At 39.7% G+C, this 11,278-nt stretch overlaps 1 protein-coding gene and 1 non-coding gene across 2 annotated transcripts; one reads left to right on the top strand and one right to left on the bottom strand.

The window, feature by feature from the left end:
- The first annotated feature begins 4,060 nt into the window (after positions 1–4,060).
- Positions 4,061–5,511, top strand: LOC139770431 (uncharacterized). The gene is made up of 2 exons (XM_071702373.1): positions 4,061–4,313; positions 4,790–5,511. The coding sequence occupies exons 1-2, from the start codon at positions 4,061–4,063 to the stop codon at positions 5,509–5,511; spliced, it is 975 nt and encodes a 324-aa protein (XP_071558474.1).
- A 5,695-nt stretch (positions 5,512–11,206) lies between these two features.
- On the bottom strand, positions 11,207–11,278 carry Trnap-ugg (transfer RNA proline (anticodon UGG)). The gene has a single exon. It is a non-coding gene; the product is annotated as a tRNA-Pro (tRNA).

Below are 11,278 nucleotides of genomic sequence, written 5' to 3'. Positions count from 1 at the left end.
TCCTCAGTCTTAGAAAAAATATTGGAAGAGATATTCTTACATGGCAATAGTTCCAATTTCGGTTTTAAATAACAAATGTATCACTAAGATTTCACACAATTTTATCATAACTTTCAATAATAAATAATTGGCATTTTAGAAGAATAAAGAACATCATACTTATATCGTTTATAAAATAATTAAAATCTTATATGTTAAACTATACTGTTATTACTCTGTGATGCTGCGCTTCGCTATGGCTGTTACTGATTAAAAATTGCGACGCTTCGATGCTCTCGCCAGAGGTTTGAAGGCCTGCTCTCGAAACGGAAATTCTGGATGCTCATGGGCACAAAGATTGGACAACTATCGCGACCGTACGAGGGTAGTCACGCCCCGGATAAAAGGGAGCGACCAATAGGACGACTCCAGGTAGAGGGTCGTGCACGAAATTAAAATATCCTTCCTATGTAATGACGCTACAGATACGCCGCTAAGGACGCACGTGAGTCCGCAGGACGAGAACTATATGCTGCGAGTCCGAATCGTTCCCTTTGCAATGGGAAGGGTGGTTCTCGACCCCTAGTTGAAGGGTTCCGCGGGCATCCCCTTGGAATCGCGGATCCGGCGGACATATGCTGAGGCAAGGGAGAGAGAAGCGTTATTGTATTATTCACGACTCTCGGCCCCGTAAGATAACGTTACCGTGATTTTTAATAGGCGGACGGCAAGGATGTGAGAGTGCGGGGGGTGTGCCCCTTCGTGTATGCCTCGATAATGGAATTAGTCGTGTTGTTAGGGGGTTTAAAATCACGGCTATGTTTTCTCAACTTTACCGGCGCGCGCTAAATAATACGGTATATTATCTGCCAATATCAAAACGTTCAATCCTTAGATTAGAGATTATCACGATCCAATGTAAATTTTCATTGACGATAATAGGTAAGGATAACATGTATATAGATAATTCTAATAAAAACTAATTAAACTAATAAAATGTTAAGTGTTTTACAGCTAATGCAAAACTTGAGACTTCCTTTTAAAGAGCACTTCTTTTCATTTAACTGAAAAGTTTATTGCATGAGATTTATTAATATTTTTACGGCACAATTGCACAAGTCAAATAATTTCATAACTATCAATATTTAAATATCGCAGCAACTATTATTTCTTTCTCTTCTAGGGTATTTACTAAAATGTATTATCATTGTATCATATTGCCCCAATTTTGTTCCAATCACGAAGCGATCATCAGGTCGCGTTTCCCTCGACATAACGAATGCGTCGTCGCGCGCAATTAATTTTCGGGTTCATCGACAGGTGCAGCCGGCATGGAGTCGTTCGCACAAGAATACACTCGCGCAATGACGAGGCCGAAACTCGGATCGTGAAAGTGGATATTCGAAACGGCGTTTCATGTTAAACACTAATTTTCCGCTTTGTGAGCGCATCACACAGTCTCGTCTATTGCGCGACTCGCTCGATAAATTACAGGAACGGCTAATCAAGAAATTAGTCGTGTGTATGGAAGTCAAACAGCATTACCGAAACGTTATTGCCTCTCTTTCCGTTGATAGACTATACCGCAGTGGCAATTTTCGGAGGGAATCTCAATACAAATACGTTACACGCGAATGCAATATGTTTATACTTAAAATTCAAATGCAATATATCCTATGAATAATAATTAGGTTTTCATTTGCGTCAATAAAAAACCGATAAATAACTGATAACTTCTATAAACTATTATAACATTGTGCAAGTACGAATTTTTTAATACATTTTACTTGCAGTTGCAACTTATCATTTATATATAAATCATTGTTTTGGTTCACTTAAGAATTTAAATTTCTTTCGTAATTTGATTAAAATATATTAGATATTGCAATAAAAAAATAATTTCTACAATTTTGCTAAATATCACTTTAAGGAGATTAAAAAAAATATACTGAATCCTCTACAGATAAATAAAACGTTTTCTGACGATCCTCGGTATTTGTCATTCAACATTCGGACCATCGAGCTATCCGACGAATTCCGTATAGTTCTCTCTCGCCATTTTTCTCTCATTATTCCCGCAACCCGCAACAATGATTTTTACTTCAACTGCAGGATTTTATCAACGTAATACACTCGAGAATGCAAATTCTCGTAAGAGGAAGGAGAAAGAAGCAAATAAAAAGTAAGACCAGAAGAGTCTTAGTTTCTAAGGCAGATCCGAGATTTGATTTAAGCTTCCCTGCTGAATATCGACCGCGGCGGGAAACGAATTTATGTTTCGCCCCTTCGGAAAGACACCGACGGAAAGCGGCTTCGTCTGTCGCTCGTCACACCGGCATAATCTCATTCCTATGAAACTAATCCTATGAACTATTCCTATGAAACTATCCACCTACGTAATAGACGGCGATAATGTCGAAATTCATTTCTCCGCGGATCCACCCGGAAATTTTGCGACTCGTGAATCGAATATTTAAAAAGGAAATCGAGGTATATTACAATTTCTTTATTCGTATTCTGCATTTATTTAAACGTGCGTTCGCATAATTTCTAAACATACGTTACTTAAATCGTTTATATAAATTTCAAACCGCATTTAAGTTCTTTAAAAGTCATATATCCGAGTGAACTATAAATAAATGAGGATTATGCAAAGAGGACAAAATAAGCAGGATAAAATTAGAGATACACGTGTTAGATATATTCTCTTAATATTCTGCTTCTAAAATATTTCATATGCATTGGCAGCTAAAGGCTAGATTAGATCATTATATTATCACGTCCAATTTTAATTTATTTCTCGAGATCCATTGTAGCGTCATTTGCCTAATTTCATACGGATGAAGATTACTAATGACGCTTTCCACAAACCAGAGTAGATACTAGTGTCTTTAGCCCCGACTCTTCTTACTAGCTTATCTTGATTACCCGTGCAGATTCGTCAGCACGTTCGAAAGAAACCTATTTGATAAAGGTTGACGAGGAGAAAAGATAGAAAGGAACACGAAAGAACGTTCCACTTGTACGTGAAGAAAAATCGAAGGAATGGATGAAAAGATTCTTTTTCTTTCTCACTGCTCACCTCGAAACTGGACCATATAAATTTAAATCATCGTATAGACAACGGAGATTGTATCAACATTGAAACGTACACTATAATATATAATGAGATTCATTAATAATAGTATTTCCGAATGATAATTCGCACGATAAAATATGTCTTTTACGTAACGTTGGATTTTTATAAATCATGAACTCGATTATTTTCATTTCCTTGCGGTAACTCGAGATTTTTAAAGTTGATTTCAGAATTTTTTAAAGCTTTTTATAAACTTATCGAAAAAGAAGGAAAAAATCTAATATCTATATTAACTCATTTCCATCGATTTAAATTATACTTTGAGTTCATCGGTCGTACTCCGGAATAACAACGGGCAGGGTATAGCGGGGTTGGAGAACGTCGATAATAATAGAAAGATGGGTAAAGAGGCCGTATAAAATTTCCGGCGATATTAGCCACCCGTCGAATTAGCGCTGCGAGAAAATGCCCTACTCACTGTCGTTCCCCGGGGAGGGCAGTTGGGGTGAATCCCGAATGGGGCACCCTCGCGGAGAAGAAGGGCGGGGCCCCGTATGAAGGGGCCCCGGATCAAAAACCAACCCCTGGGTGGAGTTTGCACCCCGTATATATATAACGAGTCGGGGGTCCTGGAAATACAGAATTCGATGTACCTTCGTGCAGTTAGGATCTGCGAGTCTACATTCGGCTCGATTTCGTCTTATAATTGAAAACATTAAAAGATCCGAATCGATATCGCGAGAGAAAAAGTGGAGAAAGCTGATCATTTTTCAAAGAGAAACCATTGGAAAGATTTAAGAACGAAGTGATTTTAAAGTATCGTTCTTCGGAAGAAGGATTTCGTCCTGTTAAACTCAAAGCGGGGATTAAACAGAAGTTAAGTGCGACAAGATCTCAATGATCGTTGGATTACTTTGTGTCGCGTGTGAACTCCACGGCTTAAAGTTGGACACAACTTGAGCAGCTGTGTTAATCTTCCGAAGATTTTTTAACGAGAAGAAAATGTCTCGAAGCTTCCTAGTGGATTCTTTGATCGGCAACAACTCACCGCCCTCATACCCGCTGCCATATTATGGCAATCTGCCTAATTATATGTTCAATTTTTTTAATGTGGGTTTGGGCTACCAACCTATCAGACCGGTGCCCAGGCCACCCACTATGCCCGTGCCGATCAGCCCACCGACGCTGGGTGTCTTGCCGATACCTAGACAGAGTCCTCCGTCACCTTTGAATACCTCGACAAACAGACTGCCAGGTAAAAATGTGGCTAGTAATTAACCTAGAATAAATCCGTGACAATCGACTACTAATGATTCGTAAACGTATAATCACTATCGTGCGTTAGACACGCAATATGATCGTTAGCAATTAATAGAGCGACCCTAAAATCGTATTTAATGGTATCTCGTATCTCACAAAAACGTCATTTATTTCCACTTAATTATATAATATTTAATATAATTATAAATATCATATAATATATAATAAATAAATACATATAATTATTATATATTAATAAAATAAAATTAATACAGATATATTAAAATATTCAATCATTTTTTTAAGATTTCCAAGATATTATTTTGACATAAAATATGCATTTTTATGGTATCTTTCCAATCTCGCTAGACATATCACATAAAAGCAAGCATTGATCTATCGAATTTCTCCTATCGTAATAAGTATCTCTCTCTCGCAGCAGCGCCATTAACCTCTGACCTTTTTCCTCAGACGTTTCAACACCCAACGAGTCTCCGTCCCGCAACAGCACCCCGACGCCTCCGCCAAAATCCCCGAGCTCCATTAGCAACAGCTCGAAGCGTATCCGGACCGCGTTCACAAGCACTCAGCTGTTAGAGTTGGAGCGCGAGTTTTCCTCGAACATGTATCTGTCTCGACTACGTCGAATCGAGATCGCGACCAATCTGCGGCTGTCGGAGAAACAGGTGAAGATCTGGTTTCAGAACCGCCGGGTGAAATATAAGAAGGAGGACCTGCCATCCGGCCAGAGCCAGAAATGCTGCTGCTTACGGACCTGCAGTAAACGGAAAGATAGCTGCGGAGAGGAATCGCCCAGCCGGAAATGCGATCAAGAAGAAGATGAAAGAAGATCCATGAAAAGTGAGAGTGATGATGGCAAATCCGGTCGCGGAACCGCCGTAACCGAACGCCTCGAGCGATCGATCGCGAACGAAGACGTCGGCCCCGAGGAGAAGTTCAATTTCACGATAATAAACTCCGTGCAGGAGGATCAGGTAGTCGGATACGAAGCGCGAGATCTCTCTCGCGGTTGCAAGAGGAACCTGGCGGATGCAAGTGAAGGGAACGACAAGAGGAGGAAGATGGAGACGATGGCAGATTATCAAACTTCAAATCCGGAGGCGATTGCAACTCCAGTATTTAGAAGTATAGCATGCACGAAGCATACCGTCGAGAGAATCGTTAACTCGTGAATTCGGAAGTCTGTACATAAGTTCTCGAGGCTGTAAAATAATATAACGTAAAGTTCAAACGTTCATGATACCTTTGCGAGTATATAACTTGAATATAGTTAAATCAATAGATAAACGATCTAAGAAAAAAACAATGAGATTGTATCAGAATGCGTTCAAAATTGTGAATATTGTAAATATATTTTGTAAGATTGTATTGTAGATATATTTTTGTATGATTTATAAAGAAAACCAAAATTGTATATTTTTAATATAAATTTAATCAAAATAAATAAATATCACGATTATTAAAATGCCATCAGAATCTTAATTCCTTAAAGCAACTGCGATATATTCAAATATTTTGTTCATCAGATACATTATTTTCACAGAAAATAAATTCTCTAAAATAATTCTACAATAAAATTTTAATTTTTATGTAAAAATTTCATTGCAGTAAAAAAATTTCTTCTTCTAGTATTAAAAAATGTACAAAACAACCAAAAATAAGAATCTTATTTTGAGTAATAAAAGAATAATGAGTTTTTACTACTGTTATAAAATAATTTTAATAATCAAAGTAATTCTATTGTAAATCGCAAAATCATTTTCAATTAGCTATATTTAGTTCTTGTTATTAAAATATTAATGTTGCTCTTCATTATTACAATATAATGTAAATGTTTTAAAAATATAATTTTAGAAATATATTATATAAAAAAGCTTCTCCTGTTATAAAATAATTAAAAAAATAGCAAACATGATAAAAACACAAAATATTATTTTCAATATATCGTAATACAAATATAAGTATATCATATATCTTAAATGCATAAATACAATTATAATGTTAAACACACATAAATGCAACTAATAATGAAATTTTATATGATCTTGTTATACATCAAATTTATTTCATTCTAAATACGTAACACGTGTCGCATGTGCTCAGAATTTACTTAAAAGATAAGTGACAGCAGATAAAAAGTTACGAACTGACAAATCATAACTGATTACCAAAATATAGTTTCTCACATACAAAGCCTACAAATAATGTATCAAATGTTCATCATAAAGAAGTGTCTCCAACACATGTCACCACCTTCAATGACGTAACGCGCGTCTATGCGTGATTTTCCAGTCAAACGATTGGTCAGAAAGAGTATACAACTCAACAAGAGTGCAACGCGGTCACTCGGAGGGTTCGGTCGCTATTGTCGGCGGGAAAATCGGTCGTGTTGCCCTAAATCCCGAAAATTTGTCAAGAGGGCCTCCCACTTTAGGTTAAATTTAAGGTAAAACGTAGTTAATGGTACTAAGGAGCCGTGCGACAATACGCCGAGATCTCTCGCACTCTCGAAGTCTCGAGCCTGGGCCGACAATGGCACACTTGTGTTACTATTCGCGGGGCCCGACGAAACGTGAAAACCAGCCGGCTGCCCTTTTTCTCCGTGCCCGAACGCGACAACGCCGTGCCCCATTCACGGTAGCCAAGAAGTCGCCCCGTAGTCGCGTAGATTTGGTTCATTCATCCGTTTAGAGGATCAATAACGCGGAGGAGGAAGAGGGACCGGATCGCGCACAGGCTGAATGACGACGAAAAGTCAGAATCGAGAAATCGCGCTTGCACGATCCGCCTTTCTGCCTTTCGTTCCCGCACAACGGCGGCCGGTGCTTTTCAATCGGATCGCTCGGAATGAGCCTAAAGAATAAGGAATGCGGACTCGTCGACAATTTCTCGCCTCTTAAGAGCGGTAGCAAGCGCTATTCGATTATGGCAGTTTAAAGTCCGAAGCGTGAATGCGAATACAAGTGATGTATGGAGTGCCTCTTAAATCCCGACGACTTTTCTAATCTTTTCTACCTGAGGCGGCGGTTGCTTCTGAGTTACGACGCTTTTAATCAATTGCAAGATTATGTATAGAGAGAATATACCGACGAATAAAAAAGAATGAAAGATTCAGGAAAATAACGATTTTCATATACGCACGCGTTTAACGAATAACCGTAGAAACGCCCGACGGCGATATTTGCCGCGTTTCACCCTTCAATTGAATTCAATGTTTTGTTCATTTGCGGTGGCATCGGGTTAAATGAACGTGTGTGATGTTCAATCGCAATTCAATTTTTCGGGCCCTCGCGTGTTCACGTTTCGGATTCAATCGGATCATCGCATAGGCAACAAAATTTATACATAGATGTAGACGTTCCTTTGTATGTCAGTTCGGCATTCGCATGTGCCAGTTGATCCCGTCTGCCAGATTGCGATGTGCCGTGTCGCGCAATCCTACGACTGCATCAATGAGAAACCCGTTGGAATAATTAAGCGCGTTTCGTCCTTGCGCTGTCGAGAAACTTAATGGAATCACGAGCGGCATACGGAGAAAATGACGACGGCGTATTAAGCGTTGTTCGGTTCACTTTACCGAATTCTACGAAACAATCTGCGACGCTGTGTCGAGCACAATAACATCATCGCGATACTAAATTATGTAACGTTACATATAAATCGCATTACGCAACTCGTTCGATCTTTCCCGCGTGACAGCAATCTAAGACAGTTTCAGAGATTTGATATATTCCTAAGCTAATGTGAAGACAGAGTAATATAATGTCACATAATATTAATCTATCTTTCTTTCCTTTTATACGATAAAAAATCGAAATTTTATGATCTAAACTGTACAACTTCTTGCAGTAAACAAGCTATTTTTCTCTCGTTTTGTTTTATATTTAGATTTTTTATTTACGTTTTTTCTTTACGTTGTTTGATTATCATGCAACGGCAGAGATAAAATATATTTTCTCAGTGCTATATAAAGAATGTTATATGGTATTACAGCAATTATCTGTATTATATTTCATGTAATATATGTGTCGCGAATACTTTGCCACTTTATCATTCGGCTTGACAAGTTGCAAATCAAAATAGCATGGGGGAGCATATAATTTTACCACCACTTCATCATCGCACGCGCTTGAATTTTATCCGGATGACCAAACCTAACAAAAGTAGGGCGATTTCTTACCCCTAGCGGCAACTCGCGACTGCGGCCGTTTCTATTCAACGACTCTGACGGATCGTCGCGGTCCAGACTGTCGGAGAGGGTTTGGCTCGAGTGATTGTAATAAGTCCGAACAAACTTGCGACGCGTTCTCCAGAGAAACTGGTGGGACCGCAACGGTCTGTGCGACTCGAAAATCGCGGGGAGGAGACGACGATAAAGAACGAGGCAAGGAAAGACGAGGAGTGGAAAGGGACAGAGAGAGGGTGACAGAGTTGTCGGCGGCGGCCGATTTCTGGTTCCGGTGCGCTAATTCATTTCATCTTATGCGCACTGAAGAGGCGCTCCATCAAAGCTGGAAAAAGCCACCGCGACAGCACTCCACAGCGCGGAAGAGCGACGGAGGGCGAGATGACAGGGTGGTGCGGGCACTCGAAAGTTGAAACCGTTTTTGCCTCTTTACACCCAACTGGAGGACAATGGCGGCAGCGACGTCGACCATTGTGGATCGCTTTCGTGGCGTGGCTCCGGGCAACTCGCGTTTGAACCGATCGATTGATACCAGCAGATGCGGCCATGAGAATTTCAATAAATAACGCGAGAACATTGTTTTTTGGGAGACAGATATCCACGGAGAAAATTCTTTTTCAATCTATCAAAAATGCACACGAAGGAATACCGAGTGAAGAAGAGAAGAGAGCAGAGAGGGTACGGTGAATTTGCTCTGCCAGCGAGAAAGGAAAAATTAATCTTTTATGACCTAGCAACAGTTTCCCCAAGATAATAGAAAACAATTTTGCGGAAACGTAGAGAGAGCATGAAGCTATATCTTCCCGAACTCCGTTCCAATTGAGATAACGTTTCGAAGGTAGGAAACTTAAATCGACGCGATAAATCTGTTCGGCACGATAAATTTGTTTTAACGGCGTTTCCGGGCTCTCCCCCGACATCGGTGACTTCACACAAAGCGCGAAACTCTCGAAAGGCATAAACCTTGCGAGCGACAAAGTGTTCCTCATTGTGTCATGGGGTACATTGTGCAACGGTATCGCAAGAATGCATCGCGCTCGCCGGCCACTGTCGTGTGTGTATGGCCAATGACGCGAGAATAATTTCGCAGAGACGCCCGCAAACATGATGATCCGTTGTCACCCGGTGTCTCATTGTCGCGAGTTCTATGCGCGCCAGCGAGAAGCGCGCGCGTGAAGATCGATTTACTGCGGCGGCTCGAGGTCGTTTAATGATTGAGGAACGTCAGAACGGCCGGGAAATAAATTTCTTATATACACGTTGGAAAGAGTCCAACGCGCAGTCCAAGTCACAGAGGGATAAAATCAAATAGTAAAAGTAGGGAGTGACAGCACTGACAGCAGGTTTGTCATGTACCCATCGTGATCGACGCTGTTCGGAATTTTACAGAATTTTTAGAAATTTCAAAATGCCATATAATCTAGTATTATTTTCCGCGTAACTGTAATTATTTTTTAAAATATATTACTTTACAAACAACGCAATAATGCATTAACTTTCGAGAAAGTCACTGTGACGAAGAAATCAATTGCAGTTACTCCGCCTTTTTTCCCGAGGGTCTTATTGTCAGAAAAGTAGGAGAGAAAATTCCTCTCGTCCAAAAATTGGTAACAGCCGCTAAGGGTGTCCCGACAGTCGCGGCAATTTGAGGAAGAAACAATAAAGATAGGGTTTCACCAAGTCATTACATCATCATTACGCGTGGCAGGTGGCGTATCACCTACACGGACGCCGGCCGTCCCGTGCACCTTCTTCCTGTGTGATCTTCGCATTAAACCGTGAAATACACACGTTAAACGCACCTGTGTCCCAAGCGTGTTCGCCTAATGCGAGCCGGCAACTTTCAGGAAATTACCTTTGGGACCAGTTTAACTTAACCGAAAACCTGCCCGAGCGTGCCGCAATGGTCGATCGATCGTTGTAAACCTGTTTCTACGCAATGAACGGAAAAACTTCTGCGCTACAGAGGCGTATCGTAACAAGTCACGTCTATATTCTTAGCAGGCCAGGCGTTAATGACTTTGTTATTGTAAAAAAATTGCATTTTGCAAATAACTAATTATTCTAACAAAATAATAAATATGCGCGTGTATATCCTATATTAAAAGTTATCATAAAGTACCTACAATAACAATTTAAAAATTAAATTGGCTTACGTGTGAATTTTGTATGTCGTGACAAGCGGAACTTTAAAACTCGCATTTTTCGGTTTTCATAACAGATTAACCGAGATTTATCTTTATAGCTGATATTAAATCACGGACTGTAACTTAAACGAGTTTTAGCACGATTCTGCGAGCGATAAACGAAAAGGTGGGAGCTATTGCATTCGCAGTATACGAAGAATAATAAAAGTTATCATACATTTTAACGTGATGCGCGTTATTCGCTATCGCGCATGCAAAGCACAGATATTATTTGAAGATTTATTTTATATTTTCAAGTTTGTTTAATTTAACTTTCACATCACGTACAGTCGATTTGCCGGGTTAAACGATACATAGAAAATAGATAGTGGGATTCGCAGTCAGAAATTTAACGTTATACATTCTGTCATTAATTTCAAGAGAATAAGAGATATAATAATAATACCAGCCAGATATATAACAAAAATATATACACTAATAAAAAAATATCAATTGAGACCGATCTAAATTAGAAAAATGCAACAAAAAAAAATCGGGCTCAGCCGGGATTTGAACCCGGGACCTCTCGCACCCAAAGCGAGAATCATACCCCTAGACCACTGAGCC

Source organism: Temnothorax nylanderi, unplaced genomic scaffold, assembly GCF_030848795.1.
Source record: "Temnothorax nylanderi isolate EJ_2023f unplaced genomic scaffold, tnyl_v1.0 TNYL_tig0003_pilon, whole genome shotgun sequence".
NCBI lineage: Eukaryota > Metazoa > Arthropoda > Insecta > Hymenoptera > Formicidae > Temnothorax > Temnothorax nylanderi.
The sequence above is the reverse complement of the archived record's forward strand: the minus strand, read 5'-3'. Positions and strand labels throughout refer to the sequence as shown.